This window comes from Clarias gariepinus, chromosome 28, assembly GCF_024256425.1.
Source record: "Clarias gariepinus isolate MV-2021 ecotype Netherlands chromosome 28, CGAR_prim_01v2, whole genome shotgun sequence".
In the NCBI taxonomy this organism is placed as follows: Eukaryota; Metazoa; Chordata; class Actinopteri; order Siluriformes; family Clariidae; genus Clarias; species Clarias gariepinus.
Genome location: NC_071127.1, coordinates 11236269 through 11260164, shown reverse-complemented (window position 1 = coordinate 11260164; position 23896 = coordinate 11236269). Strand labels below are relative to the sequence as shown.

Here is a 23896-nt window from a genome sequence, read left to right as displayed (position 1 = left end):
TCTTGATTGATTCTAATCAATTCTTTTTCCAGTGTCTTTCTCTGTGCCTCCATTGATAATATTTCTCTTTGTTCTTTTTCTTTATGTTTCTTGATTTGCACTTGCAACTTGATCTCTCGTTCCTGCAACTCCTTCGAGTTCTTTTCAAGAAGGACAGTTTTGGATTCAGTGTTTTTCTTTTGCATTTCAATTTCAGCAGCCACCTTCTCCAAGGCATCCTTTTGTTTGGTTGTCTCCTCAACCACATTTCTATACTTTTCTTTTTCTTCTGCTACTCTTCTCTTAATTTCATCCAGATTTTCTCTGTCTATCATGGCGTTTTCCAAGGCATTTTTCATTTCCTGCATTTCGTTCTCCATGGATTCCTTTGTTTGGTCCAACCTTTCTTTCTCTTTCTGGATCTCTTGCTTTTCAAGAACAATAGCTTTCTGTTCCACATTCAGATTTGCCTTTATTTCTTCTAGCTCATTTTTCAAATTGTTGTTAAAAGACCTTTGCTCTTCAAGAACCTGCTTCTGCATGTTAATATCCTTCATGAAAAGATCAAGTTCATCTCTCTCTTGCTTCATCTTCTCCCTGACCGTGTTTTCCATTTCTTGTATCTGCTGATCAAATTCCAGTTTCATCTTGTCCAGATGTGCTTTCTCCATTATTAACTCCTTCCCATTGTCTTCTAGAACTTGCTTTTGTTTATTGGTTTCTGTCTCCTTTTGCTCAAGTAACAGTTTCTCTTTCAACATCTTGTTTTTGAGTTCCTCCAGTTCATCTCTCTCTTTGAATAGTTGCTGTTTTAGTGTCTCAAGTTCTTTCCATTGATCCTGTAAGTCTTGCTTTTCTTTTTTAATGTTCTCTTTTTCTTGATTAATTCTAATCATTTCTTTTACCAGTGTATTTCTCTGTTCCTCTATTGGTAATATTTTGCTTTCTTCTTTTTCTTTTTTTATTTGCAACTCATCCTCACGTTCCTGCAGTTCCATCCACTTCTTTTCAAGACGTACTTTGTTGGCGTCAATGTCTTTCTTTTGTATTTCAATTTCAGCGGAGATCTTCTTCAAGGCATCCTTTTGTTCAGATGTCTCCTCAACCAAAATTCTACATTGTTCTTTTTCCTCTGCTAAACCTTTCTCAATTGCATCTAGATTTTCTCTGTCTATCATGGCTTTCTGCAAAGCATTTTTCATTTCCTGCATTTCGCTCTGTATGGATGCCTTTGATTGGTCCAATCTTTCTTTCTCTTTCTGGATCTCTTGCTTTTCAAGAACAATAGCTTTCTGTTCCACATTCAGATTTGCCTTTATTTCTTCTAGCTCATTTTTCAAATTGTTGTTAAAAGACATTTGTTCTTCAAGAACCTGCTTCTGCATGTTAATATCCTTCATGAATAGATCAAGTTCATCTCTCTCTTGCTTCATCTTCTCCTTTACCACGTTTTCCCTTTCTTGTATCTTCTGTTCAAATTCCAGTTCCATTTTTGTCAGATGTGTTCTCTCCATTTGTAATTCTTCCGCATTGTCTTCCAGAACTTGCTTTTGTTTATTGGTTTCTGTCTCCTTTTGCTTAAGTAACAGTTTCTCTTTTAACATCTTGTTTTTGAGTTCCTCCAGTTCATCTCTCTCTTTGAATAGTTGCTGTTTCAGTGTCTCAAGCTCTTTCCATTGATCATTTAGGTCTTGCTTTTCTTTTTTAATGTTCTCTTTTTCTTGATTGATTCTAATCAATTCTTTTTCCAGTGTCTTTCTCTGTGCCTCCATTGATAATATTTCTCTTTGTTCTTTTTCTTTATGTTTCTTGCTTTGCACTTGCAACTTGATCTCTCGTTCCTGCAACTCCTTCAAGTTCTTTTCAAGAAGGACAGTTTTGGATTCAGTGTTTTTCTTTTGCATTTCAATTTCAGCAGCCACCTTCTCCAAGGCATCCTTTTGTTTGGTTGTCTCCTCAACCACATTTCTATACTTTTCTTTTTCTTCTGCTACTCTTCTCTTAATTTCATCCAGATTTTCTCTGTCTATCATGGCGTTTTCCAAGGCATTTTTCATTTCCTGCATTTCGTTCTCCATGGATTCCTTTGTTTGGTCCAATCTTTCTTTCTCTTTCTGGATCTCTTGCTTTTCAAGAACAATAGCTTTCTGTTCCACATTCAGATTTGCCTTTATTTCTTCTAGCTCATTTTTCAAATTGTTGTTAAAAGACCTTTGCTCTTCAAGAACCTGCTTCTGCATGTTAATATCCTTCATGAAAAGATCAAGTTCATCTCTCTCTTGCTTCATCTTCTCCCTGACCGTGTTTTCCATTTCTTGTATCTGCTGATCAAATTCCAGTTTCATCTTGTCCAGATGTGCTTTCTCCATTATTAACTCCTTCCCATTGTCTTCTAGAACTTGCTTTTGTTTATTGGTTTCTGTCTCCTTTTGCTCAAGTAACAGTTTCTCTTTCAACATCTTGTTTTTGAGTTCCTCCAGTTCATCTCTCTCTTTGAATAGTTGCTGTTTTAGTGTCTCAAGTTCTTTCCATTGATCCTGTAAGTCTTGCTTTTCTTTTTTAATGTTCTCTTTTTCTTGGTTAATTCTAATCATTTCTTTTACCAGTGTATTTCTCTGTTCCTCTATTGGTAATATTTTGCTATCTTCTTTTTCTTTTTGTTTTTTTATTTGCAACTCATCCTCACGTTCCTGCAGTTCCATCCACTTCTTTTCAAGACGTACTTTGTTGGCGTCAATGTCTTTCTTTTGTATTTCAATTTCAGCGGAGATCTTCTTCAAGGCATCCTTTTGTTCAGATGTCTCCTCAACCAAAATTCTACATTGTTCTTTTTCCTCTGCTAAACCTCTCTCAATTGCATCTAGATTTTCTCTGTCTATCATGGCTTTCTGCAAAGCATTTTTTATTTCCTGCATTTCGCTCTGTATGGATGCCTTTGATTGGTCCAATCTTTCTTTCTCTTTCTGGATCTCTTGCTTTTCAAGAACAATAGCTTTCTGTTCCACATTCAGATTTGCCTTTATTTCTTTTAGCTCATTTTTCAAATTGTTGTTAAAAGACATTTGTTCTTCAAGAACCTGCTTCTGCATGTTAATATCCTTCATGAATAGATCAAGTTCATCTCTCTCTTGCTTTATCTTCTCCTTTACCACGTTTTCCCTTTCTTGTATCTTCTGTTCAAATTCCAGTTTCATTTTTGTCAGATGTGTTCTCTCCATTTGTAATTCTTCCGCATTGTCTTCCAGAACTTGCTTTTGTTTATTGGTTTCTGTCTGCTTTTGCTTAAGTAACAGTTTCTCTTTTAACATCTTGTTTTTGAGTTCCTCCAGTTCATCTCTCTGTTTGAATAGTTGCTGTTTCAGTGTTTCAAGTTCTTCCCATTTCTTCTGTATGTCTTGCTTTTCTTTTTCTCTGTCTTCATTTTCTTGGTTGATTCTAATCAATTCTTTTTTAAGTGTCTCTCTCTGTTCCTCCATTGATAATATTTCTCCTTGTACTTTTTCTTTATGTTTCTGGATTTGCACTTGCAACTTGCTCTCTCGTTCCTGCAACTCCTTCAAGTTCTTTTCAAGAAGGACAGTTTTGGACTCAGTGTCTTTCTTTTGTATTTCAATTTCAGCGGAGATCTTCTTCAAGGCATCCTTTTGTTCAGATGTCTCCTCAACCATAATTCTACATTGTTCTTTTTCCTCTGCTAAACCTCTCTCAATTGCATCTAGATTTTCTCTGTCTATCATGGCTTTCTCCAAAGCATTTTTTATTTCCTGCATTTCGCTCTGTATGGATGCCTTTGATTGGTCCAATCTTTCTTTCTCTTTCTGGATCTCTTGCTTTTCAAGAACAATAGCTTTCTGTTCCACATTCAGATTTGCCTTTATTTCTTCTAGCTCATTTTTCAAATTGTTGTTAAAAGACATTTGTTCTTCAAGAACCTGCTTCTGCATGCTAATATCCTTCATGAATAGATCAAGTTCATCTCTCTCTTGTTTCATCTTCTCCTTTACCACGTTTTCCCTTTCTTGTATCTTCTGTTCAAATTCCAGTTTCATTTTTGTCAGATGTGTTCTCTCCATTTGTAATTCTTCCGCATTGTCTTCCAGAACTTGCTTTTGTTTATTGGTTTCTGTCTCCTTTTGCTTAAGTAACAGTTTCTCTTTTAACATCTTGTTTTTGAGTTCCTCCAGTTCATCCCTCTCTTTGAATAGTTGCTGTTTCAGTGTTTCAAGTTCTTCCCATTTCTTTTGTATGTCTTGCTTTTCTTTTTCTCTGTCTTCATTTTCTTGGTTGATTCTAATCAATTCTTTTTTAAGTGTCTCTCTCTGTTCCTCCATTGATAATATTTCTCTTTGTACTTTTTCTTTATGTTTCTTGATTTGCACTTGCAACTTGCTCTTTCGTTCCTGCAACTCCTTCAAATTCTTTTCAAGAAGGACAGTTTGGGACTCAGTGTTTTTCTTTTGCATTTCAATTTCAGCAGCCACCTTCTCCAAGGCATCCTTTTGTTTGGTTGTCTCCTCAACCACATTTCTATACTTTTCTTTTTCTTCTGCTTCTCTTCTCTTAATTTCATCCAGATTTTCTCTGTCTATCATGGCGTTTTCCAAGGCATTTTTCATTTCCTGCATTTCGTTCTCCATGGATTCCTTTGTTTGGTCCAATCTTTCTTTCTCTTTCTGGATCTCTTGCTTTTCAAGAACAATAGCTTTCTGTTCCACATTCAGATTTGCCTTTATTTCTTCTAGCTCATTTTTCAAATTGTTGTTAAAAGACCTTTGCTCTTCAAGAACCTGCTTCTGCATGTTAATATCCTTCATGAAAAGATCAAGTTCATCTCTCTCTTGCTTCATCTTCTCCCTGACCGTGTTTTCCATTTCTTGTATCTGCTGATCAAATTCCAGTTTCATCTTGTCCAGATGTGCTTTCTCCATTATTAACTCCTTCCCATTGTCTTCTAGAACTTGCTTTTGTTTATTGGTTTCTGTCTCCTTTTGCTCAAGTAACAGTTTCTCTTTCAACATCTTGTTTTTGAGTTCCTCCAGTTCATCTCTCTCTTTGAATAGTTGCTGTTTTAGTGTCTCAAGTTCTTTCCATTGATCCTGTAAGTCTTGCTTTTCTTTTTTAATGTTCTCTTTTTCTTGGTTAATTCTAATCATTTCTTTTACCAGTGTATTTCTCTGTTCCTCTATTGGTAATATTTTGCTATCTTCTTTTTCTTTTTGTTTTTTTATTTGCAACTCATCCTCACGTTCCTGCAGTTCCATCCACTTCTTTTCAAGACGTACTTTGTTGGCGTCAATGTCTTTCTTTTGTATTTCAATTTCAGCGGAGATCTTCTTCAAGGCATCCTTTTGTTCAGATGTCTCCTCAACCATAATTCTACATTGTTCTTTTTCCTCTGCTAAACCTCTCTCAATTGCATCTAGATTTTCTCTGTCTATCATGGCTTTCTCCAAAGCATTTTTTATTTCCTGCATTTCGCTCTGTATGGATGCCTTTGATTGGTCCAATCTTTCTTTCTCTTTCTGGATCTCTTGCTTTTCAAGAACAATAGCTTTCTGTTCCACATTCAGATTTGCCTTTATTTCTTCTAGCTCATTTTTCAAATTGTTGTTAAAAGACATTTGTTCTTCAAGAACCTGCTTCTGCATGTTAATATCCTTCATGAATAGATCAAGTTCATCTCTCTCTTGCTTCATCTTCTCCTTTACCACGTTTTCCCTTTCTTGTATCTTCTGTTCAAATTCCAGTTTCATTTTTGTCAGATGTGTTCTCTCCATTTGTAATTCTTCCGCATTGTCTTCCAGAACTTGCTTTTGTTTATTGGTTTCTGTCTGGTTTTGCTTAAGTAACAGTTTCTCTTTTAACATCTTGTTTTTGAGTTCCTCCAGTTCATCTCTCTCTTTAATTAGTTGCTGTTTCAGTGTCTCAAGCTCTTTCCATTGATCATTTAGGTCTTGCTTTTCTTTTTTAATTTTCTCTTTTTCTTGATTGATTCTAATCAATTCTTTTTCCAGTGTCTTTCTCTGTGCCTCCATTGATAATATTTCTCTTTGTTCTTTTTCTTTATGTTTCTTGATTTGCACTTGCAACTTGATCTCTCGTTCCTGCAACTCCTTCAAGTTCTTTTCAAGAAGGACAGTTTTGGACTCAGTGTTTTTCTTTTGCATTTCAATTTCAGCAGCCACCTTCTCCAAGGCATCCTTTTGTTTGGTTGTCTCCTCAACCACATTTCTATACTTTTCTTTTTCTTCTGCTACTCTTCTCTTAATTTCATCCAGATTTTCTCTGTCTATCATGGCGTTTTCCAAGGCATTTTTCATTTCCTGCATTTCGTTCTCCATGGATTCCTTTGTTTGGTCCAACCTTTCTTTCTCTTTCTGGATCTCTTGCTTTTCAAGATCGATAGCTTCCAGTTCCAAATTCAATTTTGCCTTTCTTTCTTCTAGCTCATATTCCATATTTTTGTTTATAGTCCTTTGCTTTTCAAGAAGTTGCTTTTGCATGATTATATCCTTCATAAATAAATCAAGTTCATCTCTCTCTTGCTTCATCTTCTCTCTGACTATGTTTTCCCTTCCTTGTATCTGCTGATCAAATTCCAGTTTGTTCTTTTCAAGATTTATTCTCTCCTTCATTATTTCTTTCGTATTGTCTTCCAGAACTTGCTTTTGTTTATTGGTTTCTGTCTCCTTTTGCTCAAGTAACAGTTTCTCTGTTAACATCTTGTTCCTTATTTCCTCCATTTCCTTTCTCTCTTTAAATAGTTGCTGTTTCAGTGTCTCAAGTTCTTCCAATTTCTTCTGTAAGTCTTTCTTTTCTTTTTCTCTGTCTTCTTTTTCTTGGTTGATTCTAATCAATTCTTTTTCCATTATATTTCTCTGTTCCTCCATTGCCAAATTGTCGCTTTGTTCTTTTTCTTTATGTTTCTGGATTTGCACTTGCAACTCACACTCTCGTTCCTGCAATTCCTTCAAGTTCTTTTCCAGAAAAATGGTTTTGGACTCAGCATTTTTCTTTTCCATTTTAATTTCAGCAGCCATCTTCTCCAAGGCATCTTTTTGTCTGGTTGTCTCCTCAACCACATTTATATACTTTTCTTTTTCCTCTGCTACTCTTCTTTTAATTTCATCCAGATTTTCTCTATCTATCATGGCTTTTTCCGAAGCATTTTTTATTTCCTGCATTTTGCTCTGCATGGATGCCTTTAATTGGTCCACCTCTTCTTTCTCTTTCTGGATCTCTTCCTTTTTAAGATTTATAGCTTCCAGTTCCACATTTAATTTTGCCTTCCTTTCTTCTAGCTCATATTCCATATTTTTGTTTATAGACCTTTGCTTTTCAAGAACTTTCTTCTGCATGATAATATCCTTCATGAATAAATCAAGTTCATCTCTCTCTTGCTTCATCTTCTCTCTGACTATGTTTTCCCTTTCTTGTATCTGCTGTTCAAATTCCAGTTTCATCTTGTCAAGATTTATTCTCTCCTTCATTATTTCTTTCGCATTGTCTTCCAGAACTTGCTTTTGTTTTTTGGTTTCTGTCTCCTTTTGCTCAAGTAACAGTTTCTCTGTTAACATCTTGTTCCTTATTTCCTCCATTTCCTTCCTCTCTTTGAATAGTTGCTGTTTCAGTGTCTCAAGTTCTTCCAGTTTCTTCTGTAAGTCTTTCTTTTCTTTTTCTCTGTCTTCTTTTTCTTGGTTGATTCTAATCAATTCTTTTTCCATTATATTTCTCTGTTCCTCTATTGCCAAATTGTCTTTTTGTTCTTTTTCTTTATGTTTCTGGATTTGCACTTGCAACTCACACTCTCGTTTCTGCAATTCCTTCAAGTTCTTTTCCAGAAGAACGGTTTTGGACTCAGCATTTTTCTTTTCCATTTTAATTTCAGCAGCCATCTTCTCCAAGGCATCTTTTTGTCTGGTTGTCTCCTCAACCACATTTATATACTTTTCTTTTTCCTCTGCTACTCTTCTTTTAATTTCATCCAGATTTTCTCTATCTATCATGGCTTTTTCCGAAGCATTTTTTATTTCCTGCATTTTGCTCTGCATGGATGCCTTTGATTGGTCCACCTCTTCTTTCTCTTTCTGGATCTCTTCCTTTTCAAGATTTATAGCTTCCAGTTCCACATTTAATTTTGCCTTCCTTTCTTCTAGCTCATATTCCATATTTTTGTTTATAGACCTTTGCTTTTCAAGAACTTTCTTCTGCATGATAATATCCTTCATGAATAAATCAAGTTCATCTCTCTCTTGCTTCATCTTCTCTCTGACTATGTTTTCCCTTTCTTGTATCTGCTGTTCAAATTCCAGTTTCATCGTGTCAAGATTTATTCTCTCCTTCATTATTTCTTTCGCATTGTCTTCCAGAACTTGCTTTTGTTTTTTGGTTTCTGTCTCCTTTTGCTCAAGTAACAGTTTCTCTGTTAACATCTTGTTCCTTATTTCCTCCATTTCCTTCCTCTCTTTGAATAGTTGCTGTTTCAGTGTCTCAAGTTCTTCCAATTTCTTCTGTAAGTCTTTCTTTTCTTTTTCTCTGTCTCCTTTTTCTTGGTTGATTCTAATCAATTCTTTTTCCATTATATTTCTCTGTTCCTCCATTGCCAAATTGTCTTTTTGTTCTTTTTCTTTATGTTTCTGGATTTGCACTTGCAACTCACACTCTCGTTTCTGCAATTCCTTCAAGTTCTTCTCCAGAAGAACGGTTTTGGACTCAGCATTTTTCTTTTCCATTTTAATTTCAGCAGCCATCTTCTCCAAGGCATCTTTTTGTCTGGTTGTCTCCTCAACCATATTTATATACTTTTCTTTTTCCTCTGCTACTCTTCTTTTAATTTCATCCAGATTTTCTCTATCTATCATGGCTTTTTCCGAAGCATTTTTTATTTCCTGCATTTTGCTCTGCATGGATGCCTTTGATTGGTCCACCTCTTCTTTCTCCTTCTGGATCTCTTCCTTTTCAAGATTTATAGCTTCCAGTTCCACATTTAATTTTGCCTTCCTTTCTTCTAGCTCATATTCCATATTTTTGTTTATAGACCTTTGCTTTTCAAGAACTTTCTTCTGCATGATAATATCCTTCATGAATAAATCAAGTTCATCTCTCTCTTGCTTCATCTTCTCTCTGACTATGTTTTCCCTTTCTTGTATCTGCTGTTCAAATTCCAGTTTCATCGTGTCAAGATTTATTCTCTCCTTCATTATTTCTTTCGCATTGTCTTCCAGAACTTGCTTTTGTTTTTTGGTTTCTGTCTCCTTTTGCTCAAGTAACAGTTTCTCTGTTAACATCTTGTTCCTTATTTCCTCCATTTCCTTCCTCTCTTTGAATAGTTGCTGTTTCAGTGTCTCAAGTTCTTCCAATTTCTTCTGTAAGTCTTTCTTTTCTTTTTCTCTGTCTCCTTTTTCTTGGTTGATTCTAATCAATTCTTTTTCCATTATATTTCTCTGTTCCTCCATTGCCAAATTGTCTTTTTGTTCTTTTTCTTTATGTTTCTGGATTTGCACTTGCAACTCACACTCTCGTTTCTGCAATTCCTTCAAGTTCTTCTCCAGAAGAACGGTTTTGGACTCAGCATTTTTCTTTTCCATTTTAATTTCAGCAGCCATCTTCTCCAAGGCATCTTTTTGTCTGGTTGTCTCCTCAACCATATTTATATACTTTTCTTTTTCCTCTGCTACTCTTCTTTTAATTTCATCCAGATTTTCTCTATCTATCATGGCTTTTTCCGAAGCATTTTTTATTTCCTGCATTTTGCTCTGCATGGATGCCTTTGATTGGTCCACCTCTTCTTTCTCCTTCTGGATCTCTTCCGTTTCAAGATTTATAGCTTCCAGTTCCACATTTAATTTTGCCTTCCTTTCTTCTAGCTCATATTCCATATTTTTGTTTATAGACCTTTGCTTTTCAAGAACTTTCTTCTGCATAATAATATCCTTCATGAATAAATCAAGTTCATCTCTCTCTTGCTTCATCTTCTCTCTGACTATGTTTTCCCTTTCTTGTATTTGCTGTTCAAATTCCAGTTTCATCGTGTCAAGATTTATTCTCTCCTTCATTATTTCTTTCGCATTGTCTTCCAGAACTTGCTTTTGTTTTTTGGTTTCTGTCTCCTTTTGCTCAAGTAACAGTTTCTCTGTTAACATCTTGTTCCTTATTTCCTCCATTTCCTTCCTCTCTTTGAATAGTTGCTGTTTCAGTGTCTCAAGTTCTTCCAATTTCTTCTGTAAGTCTTTCTTTTCTTTTTCTCTGTCTCCTTTTTCTTGGTTGATTCTAATCAATTCTTTTTCCATTATATTTCTCTGTTCCTCCATTGCCAAATTGTCTTTTTGTTCTTTTTCTTTATGTTTCTGGATTTGCACTTGCAACTCACACTCTCGTTCCTGCAATTCCTTCAAGTTCTTTTCCAGAAGAACGGTTTTGGACTCAGCATTTTTCTTTTCCATTTTAATTTCAGCAGCCATCTTCTCCAAGGCATCTTTTTGTCTGGTTGTCTCCTCAACCATATTTATATACTTTTCTTTTTCCTCTGCTACTCTTCTTTCAATTTTATCCAGATTTTCTCTATCTATCATGGCTTTTTCCAAAGCATTCTCTAGTTCCTGCATTTTGCTCTGCATGGATGCCTTTGATTGGTCCACCTCTTCTTTCTCTTTCTGTATCTCTTGCTTTTCAAGATTTATAGCTTCCAGTTCCACATTTAATTTTGCCTTCCTTTCTTCTAGCTCAAATTCCATATTTTTGTTTATAGACCTTTGCTTTTCAAGAACTTTCTTCTGCATGATAATATCCTTCATGAATAAATCAAGTTCATCTCTCTCTTGCTTCATCTTCTTCCTGACCGTGTTTTCCATGTCTTGTATCTGCTGTTCAAATTCCAGTTTCATCTTGTCAAGATTTATTCTCTCCTTCATTATTTCTTTCGCATTGTCTTCCAGAACTTGCTTTTGTTTATTGGTTTCTGTCTCCTTTTGCTCAAGTAACAGTTTCTCTGTTAACATCTTGTTCCTTATTTCCTCCATTTCCTTCCTCTCTTTGAATAGTTGCTGTTTTAGTGTCTCAAGTTCTTCCAATTTCTTCTGTACGTCTTTCTTTTCCTTTTCTCTGTCTTCTTTTTCTTGGTTGATTCTAATCAATTCTTTTTCCAGTGTCTTTCTCTGTTCCTCCATTGATAATATTTCTCTTTGTTCTTTTACTTTATGTTTCTTGATTTGCACTTGCAACTCGCTCTCTCGTTCCTGCAACTTCTTCAAGTTCTTTTCAAAAAGGACAGTTTTGGACTCAGCGTTTTTCTTTTGCATTTCAATTTCAGCAGCCATCTTCTCCGAGGCATCCTTTTGTTTGGTTGTCTCCTCAACCATAATTTTACATTTTTCTTTTTCCTCTGCTAATCTTCTCTCAATTTCATCCAGATTGTCTCTGTCTATCATCGCTTTTTCTATAGCAATCTCTAGTTCCTGCATTTTGCTCTGCATGGATGCCTTTGATTGGTCCACCTCTTCTTTCTCTTGCTGTATCTCTTGCTTTTCAAGATTGATAGCTTCCTGTTCCAAATTCATTTTTGCCTTCATTTCTTCTAGCTCATTTTTCAAATTGTTGTTAAAAGACCTTTGCTTTTCAAGAAGTTGCTTCTGCATGTAAATATCCTTAATGATTAGATCAAGTTCCTCTCTCTCTTGCTTCTTCTTCTCCCTGACCGTGTTTTCCATGTCTTGTATCTTCTGTTCGAATTCCAGTTTCATTTTGTCCAGATGTGTTCTCTCTATTTGTAATTCTTTCGCATTGTTTTCCAGAACTTGCTTTTGTTTATTGGTTTCTGTCTCCTTTTGCTCAAGTAACAGTTTCTCTTTTAACATCTTGTTTTTTAAATCCTCCAGTTCATCTCTTTCTTTGAATAATTGCTGTTTCAGTGTCTCAAGTTCTTTCCATTGCTTCTGTAAGTCTTCCCTTTCTTTTTCAGTCTCTTTCTTTTCTTGGTTGATTCTAATCAATTCTTTTTCCAGTGTATTTCTCTGTTCCTCTGTTGGTAATATTTCTCGTTCTTCTTTTTCTTCTTGTTTTTTCATTTGCAACTCATTCTCACGTTTCTGCAATTCCGTCCAGTTCTTTTCAAGAAGTTCTTTGTTGGCGTCAATGTCTTTCTTTTGTATTTCAATTTCAGCTGAGATCTTCTCCAAGGCATCCTTTTGTTTGGTTGTCTCCTCAACCATAATTCTAGACTGTTCTTTTTCCTCTGCTAATCTTCTCTTAATTTTATCAAGGTGTTCTCTTTCTGTCGTGGCTTGTTCCAAAGCATTTTTTATTTTCTGCATTTCGCTCTGCATGGATGCCTTTGCTTGGTCCGATCTTGCCTTCTCTTTCTGGATCTCTTGCTTTTCAATAGCGATAGCTTCCTTTTCCACATTCAGATTTGACTTCATTTCTTCTAGCTCATTTTTCAAACTGCTGTTTATAGACTTTTGCTTTTCAAGAAGTTGCTTCTGCATGTTAATATCCTCCATAAATAGATCAAGTTCATCTCTCTCTTGCTTCATCTTCTGCCTGACCGTGTTTTCCATTTCTTGTATCTTCTGTTCAAATTCCAGTTTCATTTTGTCCAGATGTGTTCTTTCCATTTTTAATTCTTTCGCATTGTCTTTCAGAACTTGCTTTTGTTTATTGGTTTCTGTCTCCTTTTGCTCAAGTAACAGTCTCTCTGTTAACATCTTGTTCCTTATTTCCTCCATTTCCTTTCTCTCTTTGAATAGTTGCTGTTTTAGTGTCTCAAGTTCTTCCAATTTCTTCTGTACGTCTTTATTTTCTTTTTCTCTGTCTTCTTTTTCTTGGTTGATTCTAATCAATTCTTTTTCCAGTGTCTTTCTCTGTTCCTCCATTGATAATATTTCTCTTTGTTCTTTTACTTTATGTTTCTTGATTTGCACTTGCAACTCGCTCTCTCGTTCCTGCAACTTCTTCAAGTTCTTTTCATAAAGGACAGTTTTGGACTCAGCGTTTTTCTTTTGCATTTCAATTTCAGCAGCCATCTTCTCCGAGGCATCCTTTTGTTTGGTTGTCTCCTCAACCATAATTTTACATTTTTCTTTTTCCTCTGCTAATCTTCTCTCAATTTCATCCAGATTTTCTCTGTCTATCATCGCTTTTTCTATAGCAATCTCTAGTTCCTGCATTTTGCTCTGCATGGATGCCTTTAATTGGTCCACCTCTTCTTTCTCTTGCTGTATCTCTTGCTTTTCAAGATTGATAGCTTCCTGTTCCAAATTCATTTTTGCCTTCATTTCTTCTAGCTCATTTTTCAAATTGTTGTTAAAAGACCTTTGCTTTTCAAGAAGTTGCTTCTGCATGTAAATATCCTCAATGATTAGATCAAGTTCCTCTCTCTCTTGCTTCATCTTCTCCCTGACCGTGTTTTCCATGTCTTGTATCTTCTGTTCGAATTCCAGTTTCATTTTGTCCAGATGTGTTCTCTCTATTTGTAATTCTTTTACATTGTTTTCCAGAACTTGCTTATGTTTATTGGTTTCTGTCTCCTTTTGCTCAAGTAACAGTTTCTCTTTTAACATCTTGTTTTTTAAATCCTCCAGTTCATCTCTTTCTTTGAATAATTGCTGTTTCAGTGTCTCAAGTTCTTTCCATTGCTTCTGTAAGTCTTCCCTTTCTTTTTCAGTGTCTTCCTTTTCTTGGTTGATTCTAATCAATTCTTTTTCCAGTGTATTTCTCTGTTCCTCTGTTGGTAATATTTCTCTTTCTTCTTTTTCTTCTTGTTTTTTCATTTGCAACTTATCCTCACGTTTCTGCAATTCCATCCAGTTTTTTTCAAGAAGTTCTTTGTTGGCGTCAATGTCTTTCTTTTGTATTTCAATTTCAGCTGATATCTTCTCCAAGGCATCCTTTTGTTTGGTTGTCTCCTCAACCATAATTCTACACTCTTCCTTTTCCTCTGCCAAACTTCTTTCAATTTTATCCAGATGTTCTCTTTCTGTCGTGGCTTGTTCCAAAGCATTTTTTATTTCCTGCATTTCGCTCTGCATGGATGCCTTTGATTGGTCCAACCTTTCTTTCTCTTTCTGGATCTCTTGCTTTTCAAGAGTGATAGCTTCCTTTTCCACATTCAGATTTGACTTCATTTCTTCTAGCTCATTTTTCAAACTGCTGTTTATAGTCCTTTGCTTTTCAAGAACTTGCTTCTGCATGATAATATCCTTCATGAATAAATCAAGTTCATCTCTCTCTTGCTTCATCTTCTCTCTGACTGTGTTTTCCCTTTCTTGAATCTGCTGTTCAAATTCCAGTTTCATCATGTCAAGATTTATTCTGTCCTTCATTATTTCTTTTGCATTGTCTTCCAGAACTTGCTTTTGTTTATTGGTTTCTGTCTCCTTTTGCTCAAGTAACAGTTTCTCTGTTAACATCTTGTTCCTTATTTCCTCCATTTCCTTCCTCTCTTTGAATAGTTGCTGTTTTAGTGTCTCAAGTTCTTCCAATTTCTTCTGTACATCTTTCTTTTCTTTTTCTCTGTCTTCTTTTTCTTGGTTGATTCTAATCAATTCTTTTTCCAGTGTCTTTCTCTGTTCCTCCATTGATAATATTTCTCTTTGTTCTTTTTCTTTATGTTTCTTGATTTGCACTTGCAACTCGCTCTCTCGTTCCTGCAACTTCTTCAAGTTCTTTTCATAAAGGACAGTTTTGGACTCAGCGTTTTTCTTTTCCATTTCAATTTCAGCAGCCATCTTCTCCGCGGCATCCTTTTGTTTGGTTGTCTCCTCAACCATAATTTTACATTTTTCTTTTTCCTCTGCTAATCTTCTCTCAATTTCATCCAGATTTTCTCTGTCTATCATCGCTTTTTCTATAGCAATCTCTAGTTCCTGCATTTTGCTCTGCATGGATGCCTTTGATTGGTCCACCTCTTCTTTCTCTTGCTGTATCTCTTGCTTTTCAAGATTGATAGCTTCCTGTTCCAAATTCATTTTTGCCTTCATTTCTTCTAGCTCATTTTTCAAATTGTTGTTAAAAGACCTTTGCTTTTCAAGAAGTTGCTTCTGCGTGTAAATATCCTCAATGATTAGATCAAGTTCCTCTCTCTCTTGCTTCACCTTCTCCCTGACCGTGTTTTCCATGTCTTGTATCTTCTGTTCGAATTCCAGTTTCATTTTGTCCAGATGTGTTCTCTCTATTTGTAATTCTTTCGCATTGTTTTCCAGAACTTGCTTTTGTTTATTGGTTTCTGTCTCCTTTTGCTCAAGTAACAGTTTCTCTTTTAACATCTTGTTTTTTAAATCCTCCAGTTCATCTCTTTCTTTGAATAATTGCTGTTTCAGTGTCTCAAGTTCTTTCCATTGCTTCTGTAAGTCTTCCCTTTCTTTTTCAGTGTCTTCCTTTTCTTGGTTGATTCTAATCAATTCTTTTTCCAGTGTATTTCTCTGTTCCTCTGTTGGTAATATTTCTCGTTCTTCTTTTTCTTCTTCTTTTTTCATTTGCAACTCATTCTCACGTTTCTGCAATTCCGTCCAGTTCTTTTCAAGAAGTTCTTTGTTGGCGTCAATGTCTTTCTTTTGTATTTCAATTTCAGCTGAGATCTTCTCCAAGGCATCCTTTTGTTTGATTGTCTCCTCAACCATAATTCTAGACTGTTCTTTTTCCTCTGCTAATCTTCTCTCAATTTTATCAAGGTCTTCTCTTTCTGTCGTGGCTTTTTCCAAAGCATTTTTGATTTTCTGCATTTCGCTCTGCATGGATGCCTTTGCTTGATCCAATCTTGCCTTCTCTTTCTGGATCTCTTGCTTTTCAATAGCGATAGCTTCCTTTTCCACATTCAGATTCGACTTCATTTCTTCTAGCTCATTTTTCAAACTGCTGTTTATAGACCTTTGCTTTTCAAGAAGTTGCTTCTGCATCTTAATATCCTCCATGAATAGATCAAGTTCATCTCTCTCTTGCTTCATCCTCTCACCGAATGTATTTTCCATGTCTTGTATTTTCTTATCAAATTCCAGTTTCGTTTTGTCCAGATGTGTTCTCTCCATTTTTAATTCCTTTGCATTGTCTTCCAGAATTTCCTCTTGTTTATTGATTTCTGTGTTCTTTTGCTCAAGTAACAGTTTTTCTTTTAACATCTTGTTTTTAAGTTCCTCCAGTTCATCTCTCTCTTTAAATAGTTGCTGTTTCAGGGTCTCAAGTTCTTTCCATTTTCTCTGTATGTCTTCCTTTTCTTTTTTTGTCTCTTCTTTTTCTTGGTTGATTCTAATCAATTCTTTTTCCAGAGTATGTCTCTGTTCCTCAATTAATAATATTTCTCTTTCTTCTTTTTCTTTATGGTTTTTGATTTGCAGTTGCAACTCACACTCTCGTTCCTGCAATTCCTTCCAGTTGTTTTTAAGAAGGACAGTTTTGGAATTAATTTCTTTCTTTTGCATTTCAATTTCCGCAGCAGTCTTCTCCAAGGCATCCTTTTGTTTGGATGTCTCTTTACCCTCATTTCTATACTTTTCTTTTTCCTCTGCTACTCCTCTTTTAATTTCATCCAGATTTTCTCCGTCTATCATTGCTTTTTCCAAAGCATTTTTTATTTCCTGCTTTTCGCTCTGCATGGATGCCTTTGATTGGTCCAACTTGTCTTTCTCTTTCTGTATCTCTTGCTTTTCAGGAGCGATAGCTTCCTGTTCCACATTCAGTTTCACCTTCACTTCTTCTAGATCATTTTTTATTTTTTTATTTATAGAGCTATGTTCTTCAAGAACTTCCCTCTGCATTTTAATACCTGCCATAAATGGGTCAAGTACATATGTCTCTTGCTTCATCTTCTCCCCTACAGTGTCCATTTCTTTTATCTTTTGTTCACATTTCACTTTCATTTTATCAAGATTTGTTCTCTCATCCTTTATTCCTTCTGTGGTGTCCTCCAGAGTTAGCTTTTGTTGACTGGTTTCTGACTCCCTTTGTTTAAATAACAGTTTCTCTGTTAACATATTGTTCCTTATTTCCTCAATTTCCTGCCTTTCTTTGAATAGTTGCTGTTTCAGTGTCTCAAGTTCTTTCCATTTCTTCTGTATGTCTTCTTTTTCTTTTTCTATCTCTTCTTTTTCTTGGTTGAATCTAATCAATTCTTTTTGTTTGTTTCTCTGGTATTCCATTGCCAATACTTCGCTTTCTTCTTTTTCGTTTGGTTTTCTCTTCTGTTTTATTTCTTTCCCTTCATTTTCTGTTTGTTTTCTTTTAGTTTTAAGTTTGTTTTTCATCTTTCCAAGTTTACTCTTCTTTTTCAGCACTTCCTTTAAATTCTCTTCTCTATTCGGGTTTACTTCATTCTGTTCAGTCTCTCCTTGCTGAATTAGCAGTCTATCAGTTTCCCTGCCTTCTACATCTTTAACACACTCTCTTTCATCCTGTGATCTTAGCTCATCTTGCCTTGTCTTCCTCCTTGCTTCATTTTTCTGCATCTTTTTCAGTGTTTTCTCTAATTCTTCCTTTTGTTGCTTTATTTTGGCACTCATCACTTCTAAGTCACCCTGTTCTCTCATGTTCTTTTCTGCTTTGTTTTCAAGATCTCTTTTTCTTTTGTGGATTTCTTTTTTTAGTGTTTTTACCTCTTCTTTTTCTCTCCTTAGAACTTCCTTGCTTTTCCCCATTTCATATTTAAGTTGTTGCAACATCTCTCTGATGTGTTCAGTTTCTATAACAAGTCTGTTCATTTCAGCATTCATCAAATTTCCCTCTTCTGCTATTAGTTGGCTGTCTGCCAATCTATTCTCAAAGTGACTCTTGGTGTTCCATAAACTTTCTCTAGTTTGTTTAATCATGTCAATAAGCCTGGAAATCTCAATCCTTATCTCTTCTTTTTCATCACTGTTTGAAGTGGCACATTCAACACTATTCTCTAATTGCTCTTTTGTTCTTTGTATTTCGGATTTAAGGCATTCTACTTCATATCTCTTTTTTTCAATTTCTACCCTTTTGCATTCAATTTCTTCTTTTTCTCCCTGGATTTCCATTCTTATTCTGTCCAACTCGTCTTGTTTCCTTGTTATTTGCTTTAACCTTTGGTCCTGATCTTTCTTGTTCCTTTCCATCTCTTTTTTCAAAACTTCCATTTCTTCCAGCTCACGTTTTTCTTTGTTCATCTTTTCTTCCAGTTCATATCTTTGTTTTTGAATTTCCTCCTTGACTTGTTTAACCTTTTCCATTTCTTTTCTTACAAAACATACTTTTTCTTCAACATCTCCTTTTTGCCTTAGTATCTCAGCATTCATCTTTTCCATTTTACTGGTCTCACTCTTAGTCTCAACAATTTTATTCTCAATTTCATCATTCTTTTTTTGCAGTTCTATTTTCAGCTGTTCAAGTTCATACATTTCCTCCGTTGCATTCCCTGGTTTGGTTTGAATAGCCTTATTCTGTCTCCCCAACTCAGTTCCCATATCTTTATTTTTCTCAGCTTCTGTATTTTGTTCTGATGTTGCTATAACCATCAATCCCAGGTCCTTGTTTTTCTGATTTATTTCTTTAGTGTGAATTCTGCATTTCTCTTTTTCTTGTTCTAGTTTTTTCTCAAGATCTTGAATGTTTATTCTGCTCTTTTCCAAAGCAGACTTCATGTTCTCAATTTCCCTCTGCATAGATGTCTTTGATAACTGGAATCTGTTTTTTTCATTTTCTATCTTTTGCTTTTTAAGAGTGATAACTTCTTGTTCAGCATTCAGTTTTACCTTTATTTCTGTAAGTTCATTTCTACAATTATCATTCATAAGTCTGTTCTTTTCAATGTCCTTTTTCTCAATGTTTATGTTGTTTATCAGTTGATCAATTTCCTGTCTTTTCTGTTGCATAGCTTCCTTATCATTTGCTAGTTGTTGTATTTGAGTTTCAAGTTCCATTCTCATCTTATCAAGTTTACTCCTCTCGTCCATTATTTCCCCCAAATTGGGCTTTTGAATTTGTTTTTGTTGATCCAGTTTAGACCCTCTTTCCTGAATAAGACGTTCATCAAGTTTCCTGCTTTTTTCCTGTTTTGAAAACTCTGTTTTATTCCACAATCCTAGCTCATCTTGCCATGTCGTCCTTGCTTTATATTTTCGTATTTCTTTCAGTGTTTCCTCCAATTCTTCCTTTTGTTGCTTCAATTTGGCACTCATCAGTTCTAAGTCACCCCGTTCTCTCATGTTCTTTTCTGCTTTGTTTTCAAGGTCTCTTTGTCTTCTTTGTATCTCTTTTTTTAGCATGTTTACCTCTTCTTTCTCTCTCCTTAGGACCTCCTTGCTTTGCCCTATTTTGAATGAAAGTTCTTGCAACATCTCTCTGATGTGTTCAAGTTCTATAACAAGTCTATTCATTTCAGTATTCATCAAATTATCCTCCCCTGCTAGTAGTTGGCTGTCTGCCATTCTGTTCTCAAAGTGAGTCTTGGTGTTCCATACACCATCCCTAGTTTGTCCAGTTAGGTCAGTAAGAGATATAATCTCTCCTCTTTCCTCCCTGTCTAAAGTGACACCTTTCACACAATTCTCCAATTCCTCTTTTGTTCTTTGTATTCCATATTTAAGACATTCTATCTGATATCTCTTATTCTCAATTTCTACCCTTTTGCATTCCATTTTTTCTTTTTCTTCCTGGATTTCAACCCTTATTCGGTCTAACTCGTCTTTTTTCCTTGTTATTTGCTTCATCCTTTGATCAAGATCTTTCTTCTTCCTTTCAATCTCTGTTTTCAAAAGTTCCATTTCTCCTGTCTCTCGTTTTACTTTTTGCAATCTTTCATCCAGATCATTTCTAAGTTGATGAATTTCATCTTTGACCTGTTGCACCTTTTCCATTTCTGTTCTCACATGACACATTTTATTTTCAACATCATTCTTTTGCCTTAGTATGTCAGCCTTAATCTCTTCAATTTTACTAGTCTCACTCGTAGTCTTGGCAATTTTAAATTGTCTCCTCAGCTCAGTTTCCATATCTTCATTATTCTCAGCTTCATCAGGAGGATTTAGATTTATTCCTTCAGTGTGAATTCTGTATTTTTCTTTTTCTTGTTCTAGTTTTTTCTCAAGATCTTGAATGCTTACTTTGGCCTTTTCCAAAGCATTCTTTGTGTCTCCTATTTCTTTCTGCATAGATGCCTCTGATAACTGAAATATTTTTCTCTCATTCTCTATCTTTTGTTTTTCGATGGTGATAAGTTCTTGTTCAGCATTAAAATTTGCCTTCATTTCTTGTACCTCATTTTTCAATTTGTTGTTAAGAGATGTGTTCTTTTCAATATCCATTTTTTCCTTTTGAATGGAATTCATCAACTGATCAAGCTGCTTTCTTTCCTGCTTCATCTTCTCCCTGACAATCTCAATTTCTTTTATCTTTTCAAATTCCAATTTCATCTTATCCAGATTTTGGCTATCTTCAAATATTTTATTCAAATTGTCCTCCAGAATTTCCTTTTGTTGTTGTATTTCATTCTGTTTTTGATCAAGAGTCATTTTGTCATTTATCATCTTGTTTTTGATTTCCTCAATTTCAGCCCTCTCTTTTAATATTTGCTCTTTAAGAGCTTCAATTTTTTCCTTATTTTTCAGTATATTTTCCTTTTCTTTTTCTGATTCATCTTTTTGTTGGTTTATCTTACTAATTTCTTTTTCCAGTAAGTTTTTCTGTTCCTCCATTTTTAATTTTTCACTTTCCAGTTTTTCCTTTTGACTTCTGATTTGTAATTCCAACTCCCCCTTTCCTTTCCTCAATTCCAACCAGTTATTTTCAAGATCATTTTTCTCTTTTGCAAGTAGAAATTTGGTAGCCTCAATGTCTTCCTTTTGCTTTGCTATTTCAGCAACCTTTCTCTCCAAGGCATCCTTTTCTTTATTTGTGTCATCAACAATGATCCTACATAATTCATTTTCTTTTTCTAATCCTCCCTTAATTTTATCTAGGTTTCGTATGTCCATTCTGGCTTTTTCCAAAGCATTCTTTACATCCTGAATTTCACTTTGCATAGATGCCTTTGACAGCTCAAAACTTTTTCTTTCATTCTGTATTTCTTGTTTTTCAAAGGTAATATCTTCTTGTTCAGCATTCAATTTTGCCTTTATTATCCCTAGCTCATTTTTCATATTATCAAGTAGTAGTCTATTTTTTTCAATGTCTTGTTTCTCCATATCTATGTACTTAATTATTTGCTCAAGCTCCTCTTTTTTCTTTTTTATCTCCAGCCTGTTGTTTTCTATTTCATTTTTGTGAGTTTCGAGTTCTGTTCTCATCATTTCAAGTTCATGCCTGTCCTCTGTCATTTCCCTTAAATTGTTCTCCGGCATTAGTTTTTGTTGATTCAGTTCAGTCTGTGAAAATGCATCAACTGCCTTTTCTTTCCTTTCTTTTACATACTCTGTTTTGTCCACATTTTTATAAATATCTTTGCCTGCCTGTCTAGTTTTAATTTTGTGTATTTCTTCCAAAGGTTTTGCCAGTTCGATTTTTTGTTGCTGTATCTTGGCACTCATTATTTCTAATTCATCTCTTTCTCTCATCAGTTTTTCTTCTTTCTTTTCAAGGTCTCGTTTTCTTCGCTGAATTTCAATTTTTAGCATTCTTACTTCTTCTTTCTCCTGCCTAATGATCTCTTTGCTTTGCTCCATTTCTGCTTTAAGCCATTGTAGCATTTCTCTGATGTGTTCAATTTCTACAACAAGTCTCTGCATTTCATCTTTCATCTTTTTTACTTCTACTGCCCCCAGCTGGCTTTCAGTCATTCTATTTTCCATGTAAAATGAGGCCTCCCAAACCAATTTTCTGGTTTTTTCAATTTGATAAATGAGATTAACAATCTTGGCATTTATCCCATCTTTATCTTCTGGGTGTTCACTGTTGTTCTCAACCATACACTGAAATTCCTCTCTTGCTTTTTGTAATTCATCCCTATTGCGTTCCATTTCAATTTTTTCTTTCTGTATTTCCACTCTCATTTTGTCTATTTCACTCTTTCTCCTGGTGGTCTGCTTCATCTTTTGATCAAGATCTTGTCTCTTCCTATCCATTTCTTTTTTTATAAGTTCCATCTCTTCCATTTCACGTTTTGCCCACTGCATCCTTTCTTCTAATTCATTTCGTTGTTGTTGTATTTCTTCCTTGACTTTTTGCACCTTTTCTGCTTCAGTTTTCAAAAGTTGCATTTTGAGCTCTATATCCTCTTTTTGTTTTAGTATTTCAGCCTTCATCTGTTCAACTTCATCCATACTGCTCTTTGTCTGTCTGATTTTGTTGTCAGTTTCCTCATTCTGTCTCTGTAGGTCTATCTTCAGCTGTTCAAGTTCATGCATTTCCTTTCTTGCCTTCTCTAGTTTGGCCTCTACATCCTCCTTTTGTCTCAATAACTTACTTTTCATGACTTGCATTTGCTTTATTTCTTCCCTCAGCATCTCAATGTTATCATTCAACTTTTCCCTCTTTCTATAAAACATCTGACTTTCCCTGCTCTTCTCAAATTCTTGTTTTGCTTTCTGAAGCTCAGCTTGTGCATTTTCACAATTCCGTCTATCTCTGACAATTTCAAGATGCTTGTCTTCTAGAATTTTCTTTTCTCTTTGCAGGTCAGCTCTGATGTGCTCAAGCATGTTCTTCTCACATTTTAGCTCCTGCTCCATTATCTCTAGTTTTCTTCTTGTTGATGAATCTTCCATTGTTTGTGAGTCAGCCTTGGGTCCACTCTTCCACTCTTGGCTTTCATCCTTTTTCTCACCATAAAATAGATCCTCAGTCTGAGTATACTTGCTGTTTCGTTGTCTCCATTCTATTGAGGTAGGATTCCGACTTAATAAAAGCTGTGGTCTACATTTAGATAATTTAGAAATTACAGTGGTACCTCGACATACAAATTGAATCCATTCTGGGGGCAAGTTCTTAAGGTGAAATTTTATACTGCTAAACACATTTTCCCACAGGAAATAATGCAAATGCAGATAATAGGTTTCAGCCACACAAAAATATTACCAATATGACCAATTTAACACGATAATCATATTTTGTATATGACAATCAAAAAAATTTAGAATGTAAATGAAGTAAAAGATGAAATAAATAGACATTAAAACCTCCTGGCACTAGTTGCTTCAAAAACATAACATAAAGTGTTTTCCTTTTATTATTGCTATTGTTCTTGCTTCTTGCACAAAATGCAAAAATAAAAAGCAAAAAGCATGTAAACTTGCTTCGCTTGGCTTTCCAATGATAAAAAAAAAGATTTAAACAACTCCTGGATGTGTGCCTAACTTCACCTAATTTCTAACATAAAACCTACAGTAAGTGCAAGATAGATGTTTTTTAAAATTCTTAAGGCGCAGCATTCATATGCTGAGGTACCACTGTACTGAGAAAAAATTAAAATGGTAAAGGCATTATTAACTTTTTAAACCTTACCTAGCTCATGAATAAGCTCAGGTTCCGTCATTCTAAGTATCAGGTGGAAGGATACTCTATGTTGAGAAGGTTCTCTTTCAAGGGCCTCAAAGAGAAGCCTCATCACCTCTTGCTCAGTAGGAGCAGCCTGGATTTGATAAACTGCCCTGTCATGAATCAAACTTTGGGAGATGACCGCCTCTGTGATGTCACTGACTTGTCTTGCTCGTACAATGATTTCATGCTTAAATTCAGTGAAGAAGTCTCCAACTATAAGGCAGTAAATTCAGTTGAAATATGGATATTTTAAAGATTTCTTTTTTTTTTTTCAAATACTATAATGCAAAAGGGCTGGGATTTTCAGAGTGACACAACTTCAATACACTAATAAAGGCGAAATGCAAAAAAATGGAAACAATGAAAAGTTAATTAAAAATTTTGCAAAACGCAAAACATTTTACAGTATACACTGTAGCTTCTTATGCAATGGTAGCTAAGATGGAAACATCTAAACTATTTTTGACTTTTCTAATGGGTCTTAAGCTTGGCATTAATT

At 35.1% G+C, this 23896-nt stretch overlaps 1 protein-coding gene across 1 annotated transcript in view; it reads right to left on the bottom strand.

The window, feature by feature from the left end:
* The window catches only part of si:ch211-250g4.3 (titin homolog), a 32205-nt gene that overhangs the window by 7253 nt on the left and 1056 nt on the right, over nucleotides 1–23896 (bottom strand). The window contains exons 3-4 of the mRNA XM_053489652.1: nucleotides 23362–23610; nucleotides 885–22735 (exon numbers count right to left, since the gene is read on the bottom strand). Of these exons, the coding sequence (XP_053345627.1) occupies nucleotides 885–22735; nucleotides 23362–23610 (22100 nt within the window). The remainder of the gene's footprint in view (nucleotides 1–884; nucleotides 22736–23361; nucleotides 23611–23896) is intronic.